At 41.0% G+C, this 16,536-nt stretch overlaps 2 protein-coding genes across 3 annotated transcripts in view; both read left to right on the forward strand.

Moving 5' to 3' along the window:
* The first annotated feature begins 4,530 nt into the window (after nucleotides 1-4,530).
* Nucleotides 4,531-14,872, forward strand: dgat2 (diacylglycerol O-acyltransferase 2). The gene is made up of 8 exons (XM_040011189.1): nucleotides 4,531-4,842; nucleotides 6,271-6,399; nucleotides 6,588-6,695; nucleotides 7,718-7,788; nucleotides 10,236-10,440; nucleotides 10,816-10,990; nucleotides 12,340-12,524; nucleotides 12,711-14,872. Exons 1-8 carry the CDS (start codon nucleotides 4,803-4,805, stop codon nucleotides 12,863-12,865), a joined length of 1,068 nt encoding a protein of 355 aa, XP_039867123.1. The 5' UTR covers nucleotides 4,531-4,802; the 3' UTR covers nucleotides 12,866-14,872.
* Nucleotides 14,873-16,023: 1,151 nt separating this feature from the next.
* Nucleotides 16,024-16,536, forward strand: part of uvrag (UV radiation resistance associated gene) — a 92,772-nt gene continuing 92,259 nt past the window's right edge. For both annotated transcript variants that reach the window (XM_040011201.1, XM_040011209.1), the window contains exon 1: nucleotides 16,024-16,347. In XM_040011201.1, coding sequence (XP_039867135.1) covers nucleotides 16,243-16,347 — 105 coding nt within the window. In that variant the 5' untranslated portion in view covers nucleotides 16,024-16,242. The remainder of the gene's footprint in view (nucleotides 16,348-16,536) is intronic.

Below are 16,536 nucleotides of genomic sequence, written 5' to 3' on the forward strand. Positions count from 1 at the left end.
ACAGGCAGCACAAAATCAGTGGGAATTTCCTTCTTTTGTCTTCAGAGATGTAAAAGTAGTGTTAAGTAAGTCTCGCACCGTTACTGGTTACTTTTAGGATTATGATTTTGAATCCAAGCATTTCACTCATCATGGTTGTTTTTACTTATACTGTTGTTAGGTACAGGAGCTGTACACGCGGTACCTTTGGCTGGCTGAGCTGTGGTTTTCAAAACCCAACCATCTCCTGGAGCTGCTTTTAATTGTTGGCAAGGAATCATCCAAGTGTCTTCCTTCAGTGTCTGCCTTTCAGGCCGTCAGTACTATTGAGAACAGTCTTAATGATCGTTTTAAAACTCTTAGATATATTTTTATTACCAAGTGAGACGTGAGAATAAATATGAGTGTGTGTGTGATTTATTGTATTATTAGAAATCCCAGGTTAAAGGGTGTCTGGTTTTTTAATCTGAGTCCCAAATGATAAGAGTGTCTGTGAACTTTGGCAGGTGACTTTTATATCACATGGCACAATTCTGATATTTCCAAATGAAATAACTGACAGACTGGACAATGCCCTGCTCCTTTCAACACAGAGCAGGCAAGATATACTGTATGCGTGTACGTGCGTGATGAGCTGACAAAAATGCTGACTAAAGGACGAGCAGATGTGGGTAGAGAATAAGAAAGAGATCATCTTTAAATAAAGCAGTCTGCACGTAATATAGCGAGTCCCTTTTAACCTTGTCTTGTGTCCAACTCTACAAAGTACAACATGAATCAGAATTTAGATTTCTCGCTGGAAATTATGAGCTTGTCTATAGACTAATGTCAGCGTACCATTTAAAAATCCTGTATCTGTTATCAGGAGGCATTAACGCACATCAGACATTGATACTGTCAGCAAGACCTCTGCTGTCAGCACTGTGCAAAAGTCTTGAGTAATGCCTCGTTTCTTTATTTTATGCTTGCAAGGATCCAACCTTGTTGTCATTTCTAAAGTGCTCTTGAGCCATAGTTCTCCAGGCTTTCTGAGATCTATCAGTGTTTTTCGTTTCTGTCTTGTCTGGACAGAACACTATAGTCACCGACTGGCCTCCCCACATCCTGTACCTGTACCTGTGACGTAGTGTAAGATCATCTTGACAGAGAACAGAACAAAAGGCAGCCAACAGCTGAAGAAGAGTTTTGGGATGTCTGTCAAGAACCCTGCAGAACTATTCCCAAAGACTGCTTAAAGAATGACAATAAACACTGAGAGTTCAGGCTGTGCTGAAGAATAAAAGCAGTCATATCAAATATTGACTTTCAAGCTTGCAAGAATTCAAAAGACACTGTTTTTGCCTTATATGCTGTATTTCCACGTGTGTTTGCACCTTTCAGTAAACACGTCCAAACACATGCTGTACCGATCTTCCATTTCTCTGTCAATGAATAAAGAAATGAGGGATCAAGACAGTAATGATGCTAAACCACGTTTACACTTATAACAACATCATGGCTCTATATTAAAGCAGTGTAGTTGCTAAACTGGCCTATTTTAGGTTCCAAACAGCCCACTATTGAAAACATAAAGCATAGCATTAAATGAACAGTATCCCATGGAAGGCCTCGAACTGCTGAGCAGTTTAAGTTTAGTGTTGAATGAAGATGTGATGCAGCGTAGTGGCAAACATGCCTGTGGGAAAATGTTGCTGCCAATAAACTCAAAATGAGCTCATATTTCCTCTCTCCCGTCAAATAAACAAGAGGTTTAAGTAATTATTCATCAGTTGCAAATCTCTGCAGTGGGATTTTTTTTTTTTTAAATCGTACAAAGTGTTTCACGTTTCACAAAAGCCGAAACAGCAGAATTCACCAGTAATCCACCAGGCGTGATGATCCTGTTATTAGTCTTATCAGTGTAAAGTGATGAAAATTTAATGGGGCATGTTTTGTGCTTTGGAAACAGTCCTTGCCTGCTAAGTATGTTGTTAGTGTGTTGTAGTTTGTACTCATACAGTACAGTAGACAATGCTTTCAATGTTTGTTTGGTCTCAAGCTGCCGTTAGGTGGGTGTGGGGTGTGAGTGAGGTCAGGATAACAACATTATTGACTTATTTTTGAAGACAGTGGTCAAAGTACAGAATCCTACAGGGCACATCTTATCTTTGTGGCTTTTAAGCATCACGATCTAAATACTCATTAAAATATAACGTAATATTGGCTCTATCGTCCCAAATGAATTACAGCATTTTAAGAAATGAAAAGTTGCTTTAGAGCAGAGAGCTTACATGAGACCTTATTATATTAGGGGAGGAAGTCATATCTGTAGATAACGGGATATCTGTTCTACAGATTATTATTATTATATGAGAACAAGAAATTCTGCAACAGTCGGGGTAAGCAGGATGGATTATTGCAGGTGGTGCATAATTTCAGAATTAACTGTCACCACAGCAGAAAAAACTGGAGCTGAACACTCGAACTCCTCACACCACAATCAAAAGCCAGCCAGAGGCGGCACTGAAGAAAGAATAAACAATACTAAAGACTGTACTTTAAAAGCAGATTATTCCAGCGCTGCTGCTGCTGCTGCTGTTGCCCTGAATTATTTCTCAACACTGACCTGATGTCAAGGACTATATAATTGATTAATCCAGAAGCTGTTATATTTCTTGGCTGGGTCCCTGTAGATATGCGATATCAGTTTTTGGATGAAGCACATTAGATACAAAGTGCAAGAGATTTTTTTTCTTTTTTACTGGAACAGACAGGAAATTATATTTAATTTGTTGAAGTCAAAAGAGGTAAAGCCAAAGAGCAAACATTAAAAAGCATGACTTCAGCAGGATCATGAGCTCAGACATGACTTCATTGAAATCTTCAGGCTGAATTGCTGCACAATCAAAGCTAAAGATCTAAAACAACACATCCAGCGTCCTATATGGTAATATGCCCCCATCGATATTACTATTTAAACTTCAAGTATCTTGTGCTATTTCATCTAAATGCCATTACATAGTAAACAGTAGATATTTTTACACTGTGATTTTGGTGGTTTACCTTCTCCACGGGTGGGCTCACATTTTCAGCTGTTTGCCAGCAGCTTTACTTTAGTCATGTGTCCTGCTGGGTCTGGCTTGGTGAGTATCTCTGCAGTGCCAAGTGCAGAGGATTTACCTGAGCGCTTTCTTGGACAGATGGCTGCCTCTGTAACCTGTTACACAATGCAACCCACAGCTGCCCGTGTTTGGAGTCATGTCATGACATATTGAGCACTTTTCAGTGCAGCAGGTTCAGCTCAGTTTTTTTTATAGGTCTGATGTTGGTGATTTGGTTGCAGCATTGATACAGAGCACATTCCAGTTCACGAGAATAAAAGAATAAATACAATATTGTGGAAAAGTCAAAAGTGATATAAGTCTTTAAATCTTGCTTCCAAGGATTCTGAAAGCAAGATATAAGCTGATGTTTTCGGACATCAGCCGCCTTTTCATCCATTTTCAGTCACGCACTGTTTTTTCCTTTGTTAAGCTCCTTAACACGGACCTATATGCATCGTTCAAGCAAGAAAAAGGAATCTAACTCAAGGGATGAACCAGTGTTGTGTCTACACATAGTGAACAACTTAGGTAAGTCAGTCATGGATTGGCCTGGACTTCATTACTGAACAAGTGTGGGATCATCTTGACAAAGAAACGGAGACGGCAGCATCCAAGGAAGAGCTTTGAGTCTCCGACAGGAAACCCGGGGAACTACTCCTGAAGCTTCAGGCTGTGCTGAAGAACTCAGTCATAACAAATACTGACTTTCAAGTTCAATATAATTATTAGAACGTTTTCTTGTCTATTTTATTTCAATGTATGTTTGCACGTGTCAATAAATCGTTGCACATATTTCCCATTTTCCCAGCAAAATATAAAGGAATATAGCGCAAGACTTTTGCACAATACTGCACATAGATTACATATGTGTTAAATCTTAGATCTTAGGAAAATGATTCGCAGCTATAAATAGTTGCCGACTGCGTTTAAACAAGCGAGTAACTGTTAGCTTTGGCAATTTGGAGACAGAACATTGAACTCTGTATGCGGAGGGTGCAACATCTCTCGAATGATGTAAGGCCGGTGCAACTTCTTTTGCAAGAGTTGCTTTTGGCATCAGTCAATACCTACGACCCTGATATAAAGTAAGCAGCTTTATTAAAATAAATAAAAATTAAAAAGCAGCTTAAATATAGTAAAACTAATGATTTTAAGGTTTATAGCTATGAACAAATAATTTTAGACAAAAATAATAATAATAAAGAATAAAAGTTGAATTCGATTAAAAACAGACTTCCTTTCTCAAAAAAACAACAAAAAACAAAAACAAAACACTTTTTTTTAAATAAGGAGAAAGGGACCGTTTATTACTTGGCTTCTGGCCATAAAACAGCTGGACACATGTTTGTACACAGCTCCTCTGTCCCATGAGGCATGCTGAAGAGCTGTGGCACGAATGGTCAATACATGTTTTGAACAGGTCGCTGACCCACGTGACTGGCCTCATAAATACAGAGAGAGCAGCTCAGCGGCAGCACTGCTCCTCCACGTTACCTGCAGTCTTGCCTCCGCTTTGGTGTCCGCAGACTCCCGCAGCTACCTCCTGCCTCCTCGCTCCTCGCTCCTCCCCGCGCTGATTAAATGCCCGCTGGACTCTTCAGTCAGCTGCTGTTAAACGCAGTCATGACGGCGGAGCTGTAAGCTCGGAGCTCCTGATGTTTTAACTTATTTTATTATTGTTTAAAAAATAATTTTAAAAGCTTTTCGGGCACTTTGATCAGCCAACAAAAAGACTGAGCTATGAAAACCATACTTGCTGCATACTCGGGATTCATCAAAGGTAAGATGGTTATTTGGGGTCTTCAAAAGTGTCCCAAGGGCGTGAAGGAGCGAAACGAATAGGAACGCAAACAAGCCTGGAGTTTTGTTTTAATGCATGCAAAACAAAATGGGAGTTTAATACTTACTATGATAACAGAAATGAAATTAATAGGATATTGCTATGCTCAATCATCCTGGTAAATCAATCTCCAAAAGTTGATTCTGTTCATCTGGACACAGTGGGAGAAGCTCAAAATACTGTCTAAGAATTTTTGCTATTATGTATTTTGCTAATCACTGTGTTTGATTTGTGTTCTGTGAATACTTATAACACGCTTCCAAGAAACTCTGAATGATCTTTGGTTGAGAGGAACTAAACTCGGGCTTTTAACCTAAACCACACAGTGACAGCTGCAAGTTAGCTCAAAGTTGATGGAATAATGACACACGGATGTAAGTGACCATACCTCTCATAATCACATGCTTTCTGCATGCATCTTGCTTATAATTCGTGGGGTTATTGTGGGAATGGGGGTGGAGGAGTGGTAGTGGGGGGTTCCCTGTTGTGTCACTGTATCCAAACATGCCATTTGGTTTCTGTGTATCAAATATGATTCATAGCTTAAATGAACACTAGAAACTATACGAACACAAGCTGATCTGTATATGTGGGCCTGTTATTGTGTTAATTACAAAACGTTGTGCTGTTTGCATTTAGAGGCGACTACTTGCATGTCCAATAATTCTAGCTGTTTAGGTCTAGGATGGCTCTTGAAAGCCAAGCACGTGGGCCCCCCTGTTGTGCCCCCTGTTCTCCAGGGGATCACACTGTTTGTTTGGTTTCAGCTTTTACCCACCAGTTTGATCTAGCTCTAAGCAGGCTGGTTTAACCATCACTGCTGAATTCCAGCCAACTTCTCTGCCACACATTTAAGCTGTGATAGTCTCAAGGACTCATAGCATCATAGTTTGCAGGCATTACCAGCCGAGCCCCGGTACCAGGTTATTTTCAGTGAGGACAGATGGGATTAGAGGACAGCGTTTTCCTGGAGTGCGAGAGCTTCTTATTGGCTCGCTGTGACACGGCCTCGACTCACGTTAGTTGCTTCTTAATGTTGCTTTGCGCTTCTTTCTCACACGTAGCTGCGTGGGTTCACTCTTTCAGCCTGGTGAGTAGCTGAGGCTGTGTAGTTTTGGACTCGCTGGAAATGTACTGTATTATTGATGTAGGACAGGTCGGTGCAATCCGTTCTGGAGTAAATCATTAACTCTTTGTTTTGATTGATGTCCACCTTTGGCTTTGTTTAACTCAAATCAACTCTAGGCAAGAATTTCTTCTGGGAAATGTTGACTAGATTTTTTTTTTTTTTTTTTTTTTTTTTTTGCGTGATCTTTATCTCTTCCTGCTGTTTTTATACCTGATCCATTGATTTGTTTTTGTCTCAAGGCACTGGCTCCAGCATCCTCTCCGCTCTGCAGGACCTCCCCTCAGGGTTATGGCCCTGCACATCCAAGATGGAGAAGCATCTGCAGGTGATCTCTGTGATGCAGTGGGTCATCTCCTTCTTAGCCTTGGGTGAGTGAGAGAGTTGGCTTATTAATGTCACAAGTAAAGGAGGTCAGATCAGTCTTTAAAGTGAACACACACTCGTTGATGGCTTGTTGGCCTTCTTTCGTGTGATTACACCCTGATGATGGATTACCTTAACCCTTTGTGATGAATTCAGGTTTAACTTTAGTGACTATTTCCCCGTCTCCCCCCAGGTGCTGCCTGCACTGCATTACTGATCTACATCTTCTGCACTGACTGCTGGCTGATTGCTGCCATTTATATAGCCTGGCTTATTTTTGACTGGAACACCCCAAAACAAGGCAAGCCACGAAAGATGTCAATTTTAAAAAAAAACAAACTGTTACCTAATGGTTTGAGTTTTGGCTGCACCGGACTATAGGTCTTAATGAGAGACTTTCTGGCACTGTGAACTAGTGTGGCGGTTTAACTAAAATAATTGCTTATAATTCTTGATTTTATTTTTATGATTTCATTTATTTGAAGTAACCAAAATGAGATTTGTGAAATGACAATGTTGAGATTTTAGGCACGTTTGATGAGGATTTCTGCATCCGGTGACAGAAAAGCTTTAGACTAATGCTATTTCCTCTGCCTTTTATTTTATTTTAATAAGCTTTACAAGTTCACAAATTGTTTTCATTAGTTAATTTTTTTTTCAAAAGTTTAGTTTTTATTTTCATTTTGGTTAACTACATTTTTCCACATCTAGTTTTAATTTTTAGTTTAGTTTTTGTTAACTATAATAACCTTAAGTCTTAGACAAAGAATTGCCCACCTGTTGGTGCCAAATTCTTTGAAATGACAGTTTAATCCGGCTAAAGAGTTTCTTTTTCTTTTTCATTATTTTAAAAATTTGTACTTTAGCTAACATGCTATAGATTGGCATGTTAGCTAAAGTATAGCATGCTAAAATGCTATACATTAGCATGTTAGACTACTGGCTTAGCTTATGTTAGCATGCTATATGTTAGCATGCTGGTTTAGCTCAGCACAGTGCTCTGCCGTGTACAGCCTTACTGTACCCCTAGCATGGCAGCACATGTAAACGTAGAGCTCAAGGGAATTTTGGGTAGTGCGGAAACTTATTATTCAGGCATATTCGGTTCATTTCTCAGCATCTTAATGAGAGGACAGTTGTTCGGATTATTTTGACTGGGTAATATTTGAAGACGTCACTCTGCACTTCCGGGCAAAACTAACTAAATGACAGATTAATAAACTGTATAATAAAAAAACTAAGGTTGAATTGTTACGAAAAATTACGGTTAGTTCTATTTTTGTGCGCATGCTCTGAGTGACTCATGTGTAACTTTCTCCTCAGGTGGCAGGAGGTCCTCCTGGGTGAGGAACTGGACAGTGTGGACGTATTTCCGAGACTACTTTCCAATCAGGGTGGGTGAATGTGTCATCTTTGTGATGCTCCCTTGCTGATGCACTCATCTGTAATATAGGGAAATCTGGAGCTTTGCAGAGCGACGGTGGTGCCAGGACTCCAGGAAATGGGTCCTCAACATCTCCCTTATGTCAGATGAAGCTGCTCCTGTGTGAAATGTGTTTAGTTGTGCACGTTTAACATTACAGATAGGCTTATCAGGGCTGCATTGAGCCATCTGCTCTGTACTCTTACTTGTCCTGTGTTGATTAAGATGAGGGTATGATGTTGGCTTCAGACTTTGCCCCAGTTGAAGGTCTAAGAAGCAGTGCTAAGCTTTTCTCTCATCAGGTACTCCGCAGTGTAGGGGACAATAAAATCCTTGGTCAGGCTAAAGGGCTTTGTGTTGGATGGTACAGATGTTTAGTAGCTGTTCCTCACTATACTGTCACACAAGAAGTCAAAAGTCACGGTTAAAGCATGCTTAAAGGGAGGATAGCTGTCTTCTTACACATTACACAGTAGTCATAAAAATACAGGGCCAACGTTCCACTCTCTAACATCCAGGAGCAATATATATTTACTTATTTAATTTATTTATTAAACAAATATGTTGAAGTCGGTCAGATCTTGAGAACAAAGAGCGCTAAATCCAGGGTGATGAACCAAGCATTCATTCTTTGTCATCTAGATGCTTCACTGTAGTTGGGCCTTTCTCATTGATGTCACCACCTCTTGTTTAACACAGATGAAGCCACTGTATTAGTTATTCGCTCATGTGAAGCTGTTACATTCACAGTCAAAGTGAGGGATTTACTGTTTTTTGTACTTCAAAATATCCTGAAATTATCTACAAACACATGAGTTAGTCACAGGGCGAGTATTGATGATTTATGAGTTGGAAACAACCGGTCAAAGTCCGAGCCAACACTGAAGTTGAGGTGAGGACCGAAGGAAGTCCGAAGTGAGACTTGTTATGAATTGTGTTGCACGGATAGATGTGCAAGTCTGCTTCAATACTAGAATCAGGTACTCTTTTATATTACTGCTGCTCCTTCTTGAAACGAGTGACTCTCTTCTTCCTCCTTCTCTTTTCTTCTGCTTGGATCTGTACGAGGGGTTAAGTGCTGTGTTTGCTGCCCTAGTCCCACTGTAATCCTCCACATATGCCAGGTGGTCTCCTGCGCTGCCATGGAGAGCTTGAATGGGTTCTCCTGTGCTAATGTGATTACACAACTGTTATTTTGGACTAGCTACTAATGGAGCTTTGTTTACACATTGTGATGGATCCAAGTCTGCACTGCACATCAGAGCACACTTTTCTTATGGGCCATGTTCACCTTTACAGCTTTATTGTGCAATGATGGGTTTGATAATAATGCTGACACATCACTGCTGTCAGCCTGAACAGGTGCACACTGGATCCTAATTTTATGATTGTATGTGCTGTCTGGCTGATAAGAGTGTCCTAGTTTTACTAAAGCAGTATACATCATACTGTGTGTGTGTGCAATGAATAATGGCTGTCTACACATCCATGTTCACATGTAGTGTTAAAAAATATACCTACAATAATGTTTACTATCGCCTGTCAGTGCGCCCGAGGGTGGCTGTGGCTACAATGTAGCTGCCATCAGCAGTGTGTGACTGGGTGGATGACTGGATGAGTACAGCACTATACAAATACAGGCCATTTACCATATTGAAAATCACTAAAGTATACAGCTATAATCGTATATTGTTAACATTGTTACTGGAACCCATTTATGTTCTTCATATTTCAGGACTTTGCTTTACTGTCTTGGATTCTCATTCATGAATTGCTTTGTGTATAATTGAACTATCTTTGTTTTGTTTTTTTTTTCCTTCATTCACAAACAAAAAGCTAGTAAATATTACAGTTCAGATGATGTCACAAGCTTCTTTTTACAGGATGCTTCTGCTGAACAGAAATATGGTTGGTGATTAAAGTTTGATAAAAGAGAAGCTAGTTCCTAAACTGTGGAGTAATCAGGCCGTGATCTTTGGAAACATGCGCTGCTGGTGAATGATTCAATTTTAATTTTTCTTTTTGAGCTTCGAGCACCTCGAGCCAAATGCCATTTAGTTCACATCGCAGTGGTCTAGAATGAAGGTGCCCAGGGTGAATCTGACCCTTGTAAGCTATTAGATATCACAAATTCTTGAACACACCATTTCAGGCTAGCATTCTTGCTATTGTGGTGCTGAACATTGGTCTCATTTCAGTATTTTTTTTCTTTTTTTTGAGGGGAGGGGGTTCCACCTTTAATCACATTTATCATGCAGTGGCTTTAGTTTTCGTCTAAAGTCTGTTTCAGTTTTTGCACCTTATCCGTTTGATGCATGATAAAAGCAGAAAAATAAATCCATGTTCATCAAACTTTTGTCCTCGTCTGAGAATCGGTCTCACACTGTTTATCCACTCTTTGTCCTTTTTGTCCTGCAGCTAATTAAAACTCACGACCTGCTGCCCAGCCGGAACTACATCTTTGGCTACCATCCCCACGGCATCTTTTGTTTTGGTGGTTTCTGCAACTTTGGGACGGAGGCCACAGGCTTCTCTAAGAAATTCCCTGGCATCAAGCCTTCCCTTGCAACCCTAGCAGGAAACTTTCGTTTTCCCATCCTGCGAGACTATCTGATGTCTGGAGGTGAGATTTGACTGAAGAAGCCAGAAATTCTTGTTTGAATTCTTAAAATGTCAAAATAAGTGATAACTAGTGCTGGGAGAGCTGACCTTTGTCCTGCTGCGGCTTCAGTTGACATCGATCGACTGATTCTGAGCTTCATCTGTTTGGAGGGCCTGTTTGCTCTTCAGGCTTCATCTTTGCCCCTTACATGTGGAATAAGTTCTTGTTTTCTTTTTTGAATGTTTAACATTTCTTCTGCATATTGGTGGATTTTGCCTAATGCACAATATGGTATAGAAAGCATGCAAAAGGCTGGTGTGTAACTCGTACAGAGACCTAAAACTCAGTGAATCTGAGTTGTAATGAGCAGTTTACCTACATTTTGCCCCCCCACAGGTATCTGCCCTGTGAACAGGAACTCCATCGACTACCTGTTGTCACAGAATGGGACGGGAAATGCTGTGATTATCGTTGTCGGAGGGGCAGCCGAGTCTCTGCAGTGCACACCCGGCTTGAATTCTGTCACCCTGAAGAATCGTAAAGGCTTCGTTAGGCTAGCGCTGCGGAAAGGGTGAGTCGGCTGCGTATTTTCAGACACGAGCACGTGTGGTTTTCACTGACCCGCACAATATGTTGTTGAATGGGAAAATGTCATTCCCTGAGCTGCGGCACCTCACGGGAATAACAAAATCCTAGATTATTATACCCAGAAAGGCCACATGCTTGCAAAGAGAGAGCTGCTAAATCATTCTATGAATGTGCAGTGTTGTCCCTGCTCAGCTCCTCGTGACATATAGTTCACTTTCAGGGGCTGGGCAGTTTGAGCTCCCCCCCCCTTGGCTATGCGTTAATGAGACAGACTGCAGCGTGAAGGGCCCTCGGTTTGTCTCACCAGCCCAAACAAGCCCATTCCTTCACAAATACAGCCGAGGATTATCATATCAGTGGGTGCACCCTATCCAAAGAAGCTTAGAACGCGCTGGAAAAGACATGCAGTTATGCAGACCTTTATTCGTTACAATTAGGCTAGCACAGCAGCTGATGTAAGCCTCAAATGTGAATTTGGGTCACTTTGGATTGATTTTGTGGAACTTCTAAGGCTTTGTTTCAGTGCTTATGAAATAGAGACGATGTTGCAACCAGCTGAATGATGTGTTGTGTCGTCACAAAACAAGTGTCCGCTTTAACAAATATATTTATTGTTTATTTTTGGTCAAAGGGATTGATGCTCTGATTGTTTCTTCTAAAATACTGGATGGAAAACCAGATTTAATCTTTCACAAACAGCTGGAAAAAAATCTCTCTAAAAACGACTGATTCTGTGGTCTAAAAACGGCCCCTGCAAACCTTCAGACTCTAGCTTAGTTACAGATCAGGGTGGATTTAAGAAATTTCCCGATCACATAACACCTTCCACAGTTGTTATACAAAAACGTGGCTGCTCCTCCCCACAGGGACATTGAATGCTTTTCACAAACTGTCCGTGTTCCTTGCACCGATTCCTGATGATCTGCACGTTGCACCATAAATCCAAACCTGTTGGCTATTTTTGAATATTTGGTAAACTGAAGCTGGCCGTTCAGGCAAGTAGAGACATGTAAGGAACGTCGATTATTGCGCGCTGCATGGTGGTTATCACACGTGTGCAACGCTTCAAACTCTGTTCTTATTACTGCTTTTAAAACCAGGAGATTCACAGATAGGATTGTAATATAACCATAAAACCACATATTTCTGGTCATGTGAACAACAACTGCAAAGCTTCAGCAAGAGGACAGTGAACAAATATTTGTTTATTAACTGACATTTTTCTCAAATAAGTCTCAATGACCTTTTCTGTGTTCTAGATGTTTCGCATAGATGTGGTGTTCTTTTTCACGGTCGGGGAGGTGTGTTGAGTCACTTGCTTTGTTCCCTCAGGGCTGATCTGGTTCCAGTCTATTCCTTCGGCGAGAACGACGCCTACAAGCAGGTGATCTTCGACGAGGGGACCGTCTGGAGGTCTCTGCAAAAGAAGTTACAGAAGATGTTGGGCTTTGCCCCGTGCCTTTTCTTTGGAAGCTCCTGGGGCATTGTGCCTTTTTCCAAGCCCATCACTACCATAGGCAAGTTTGTCTCGTGTTTGCTTTGACTGTACGGTATAGATTAGTTTTCTCTGACCTCGACATGGCTGTGTTACTAAAGTTTTTGTAGGACAGTGACCAACCAAACAGTTCATAGGACACAGTCAATATTTGCTCAACTGTTTGTTTTAACTGTTTGTCTCCTGTGTTCTTTTTCTTTTTTAATAGTTGGGGAGCCAATCACTGTGCCAAAAATTGAGGATGCATCAGAGGAAGCGGTGGATCTCTACCATGCAATGTACATCAAGTCCCTCCAGTGCCTTTTTGACAAGTACAAGACCCGCTTTGGTCTGAAAGAGAGTGACATCCTGCACATCCACTAGGAAGATGACGGGTCACTGCTAATGGCCCGAACTGTGCATCTCCAAACCCCTCGCCTCGTCTTCGTTTCGTCACCTTCGTCATCGCACCTGGGTGCCTAGATTATCTCTGGACTGCAGATGACACATTTTGCATGTTTACTGAAGAAACCTTTGCTCACTGCGCCATGTCACACACACGCATAGTGCTTTCTCAGGCAATGGCAGGTTTAATGAATGGTGGCCTTTCCCAGCTGCTCTTGTCTGGTTGCCCACAGTGCCTCATCAGTGCCTTTTTTTTTCCCCTCCCAGTTTTCTTTTAAAACTTGGGCGTCACGTTTTAACTGCTTCTTTCAGGCAGTGGTCGCTAAGCTCCACTAGATGGAGCCAGAAGGTAACTTGCAGGACTTCTTCCTGAGCTCCTTTACAACTCTACACGCTGAACGCACAAACAATGCAACTGAAAGGTACCACTTTATCACTGGGTAGTGCCCAAAGATTAATAGAGCCAAAGACGTATGATGTCCACAGACATGTGGTGATTCCTGCTGGTTAAAGGCCGAAAGTGAAGGAATTCTACCAGGTATGGTGAATGCACAAACGCATAAGACTGTAGAAAAGCCTTACAGTGTTAATTGAATTCTGTAGCAAGGAAATGCCTATTTTAGTGCATTTGTCTCAACAAATATTTCTGGTGCACTTTTGATGTTTTACATCACCCTCTGAGGTTTTAGTCTCAAAGATCCCCCCCCCCCCCCCCCCCCAAGACAGGCACTGCTCTGCTTGGCTTATTTCTTTTTCTTTTTTTATGTTCATACTGGTGACAGGGTTTCTATCTGGGTGGATACATTTAATGTATGCAGTGTAAACTACGTGATTTCTTGTAACTTAAGTGTCTTGGAAGGTTTTGAGCTGTAGTTGAAAAGGATAAAATGGTTTTGTGGGTGAAAATCCTGATGTTTGCGGGTGAAGATGGATGGATGGAATCCTGATGTTTGATGATTCCAGTTTACAGTGAGTTTTATAAAAAATCTTTCAGGGGAATCATTTAAAATAAGCAAGCGTGTGTCATGTCGATGGGAATAAAGTGTAACAGAATTGGCTGAATTTACAGATGCAATTTTCACTGGTTTGAGCATTGTGACGACTACTATGGAGCAGTGTGATACCTGTGCAATGGATTTGCAAGCAATAAGCAGCGAGACTTGTCTGTGTGATGAGTTGCATAATCTTTCTGCTGATGTTTAAATTAAACTTTTGTAAGTTTTCAGAAAAAAAAAAAAGTGTGGTGTGTCTTTGAAGTCTTTCCCACATTTATGTCAATGTTTTACTAAATCTGAGTCTTATGTATGTGCTGTGTAGGGAGCACGCCCACCAAATATATGCTTTGTTTTGAACAGTATTTGGCTGGAGAGTATTTAATATTATCCACAATTCTCTTCTCAGCAAAAACTTTCAAAGTCCAGCTGGGCCATACAGTATACCTCTGAAACCACAATTTACCTCTATGGGAGGAAAAAACCTCCCTTTCATCCCTCCCTGCAGGTGATATAGATGTGATCCTCAAGCTCATGTTCTCTACCAGAGACCTGGGAGTTTAGGGCTCTGTGCCGTACTTTGTCTGTTCCTCTGGACCGACACCTCTGATGTTATACCTGGAGTTTTCTGGAGCCACTCTTCCAATTTCAGGGTTACAGCTCCTACTGCTGCTAATTACCACTGGGACCATTTTAAACTTTAGCTTCCACATCTGCTGGTGCTATGCAAATAAAACTGAACTGAATATTTTTGAGGATTATTCCACCCCATTTAAAAACAATCAACATGAAAAGTGACAGATCGTGTAAATGTTAATTGTATGTTTTCCATTTTATGCACTAACCATATACACTCTTGTGTATGTCATGTTTTGAAATTGTTAAACCTACAACGGAATGATAAACATTGTATCTACTGCTTATGGAGTCGTTGCCTTGTTTTCAGAAGTGAAACTGAAAATGTTTGAGGAATAAAGCCTGTGTGCAAAGTTCATTTAAGGTTTTCCATTATTCAGTTTCTGTTAGTTATACTTGTTCTTATGGCCTTTTTTAGTGCGGTCATTAGTTAATTTGACTTTAGTCTCAGAAAGCCTTAATAAAGACAGGAATTCCTTTTATCAGCAGGAAGAAAAAAAATATGACAGGAGCAACACATCTCAGTGCAAAACGCAATTATTTCACTTTATATGCCTTGTATTCCTATTTATCTGAATTACAACCTTGTTAATTATTATTATTATTATTATTATTATTTTTGCTACTGGTTCTCTTTTATATGACTTTATTAAAACATCTTCAACATTATTAAAAAACCAATAAGAACACATCAAGTGTATGACTAGTCCATCGAGAACGTCCATTTTTATTTTCCCTAAGTTCTTTTACATTTTAACGTTTTTTGTCAAGGTGACAACGTGGATAGATAGGAGCTACTTTTGGTCGTTATCTGACTGCAGCCTTCAGTCTCCTGGCCCTGTAGAAGCGCAACTATTTAATGTGGCTGATACAGCCCCCTAGTGGTTGCTTAATGTTCTGCAGTCAGTGTGAATGAAGCTGAAATAACTGACTGTGCTGCTCACATGTAGGTGGTGGATTTACAAGTCATCGTACTTAAAGATGAATTTCAACTTTACACTACTGAGTTACACGCAAAACACAAGACCAGAATCTAAATTGGCATGCAACGTTAAGAGAGGCCTAACAAATATAACATCGACTAATTTGCTAATATGTTAAATATGTGTGTGTTTAAGTTTTACATTGCCTAAGCTACCCGCGTATTCTGCAGTTGGTTCCTGTCTCTATTTGTGTATTCGTATTATACTGTCTATGATTTGAAAGTTAGCGAAAAAAGTTCATATCAGTTTGCATATACATTTTAAATGCTTTGGTCGCTGGCTGTCTTTGTACCAGTAGAGATTATGAGATCAGGGCTACCGTTTAAACTGTCACCTGCATGTCACGCTGTACCATACAACTTCCTCATATTTTGCAGCTTTGACAGAATCAAAGGATGCTCGTCCCCTCCAGGGAGACAAACAGATGATACCGCCAATAGAAACGCGAATTTTCACGACCAGGCACCGCCTTTACGTGACGGATATTGGTTTGAGCCAATCAGCAACTGAAGTTCCGCGCCTCCTCTTCGTAGACGGATTTCCGAACGTAGCGAAATAGCCGAGAGTTTGTTTACGTCCTGTTGGTTAGCTGACAGCTGTTGTAGCGCTTTCCTCACAGAAACACTCGTGTCTGCATGTCTTTGTTAGTTTTCCGGAACTTCGTCAACTTTTAGCCAAGTGTCGTGAATGTCTGAGATGGGATGCTTTATTGAATGAGGGGCTGCTGCTAGATGCCGACAGGAGGATGAACTCCATCACCGGTCGGGTTCTTGCTATCCCCGCCGCCTCTGTCACCAACTCTGGAGCTTCAGCCTCTCGAGCCCTACATGTGGAGCTCACATCCCAGCAGGTAAATGCAAATCCCATGAGCTTTCGTTGTCATCACACTCATTCAGGTGAACTCGGGTAAACTTGGACCGGGCTCCCATATTGTGTTATGTACTAGTTTGTAACTGCTGCCCGGAGGTCCACGGCAGGCCTGGCAGGCTAGCTAGCTAGCAGTTGCTAGCTTGCAGTTAGCTAGCCCGTTGGAAATAAA

Source organism: Simochromis diagramma, unplaced genomic scaffold (assembly GCF_900408965.1).
Source record: "Simochromis diagramma unplaced genomic scaffold, fSimDia1.1 OVJJ01000123.1, whole genome shotgun sequence".
In the NCBI taxonomy this organism is placed as follows: domain Eukaryota; kingdom Metazoa; phylum Chordata; class Actinopteri; order Cichliformes; family Cichlidae; genus Simochromis; species Simochromis diagramma.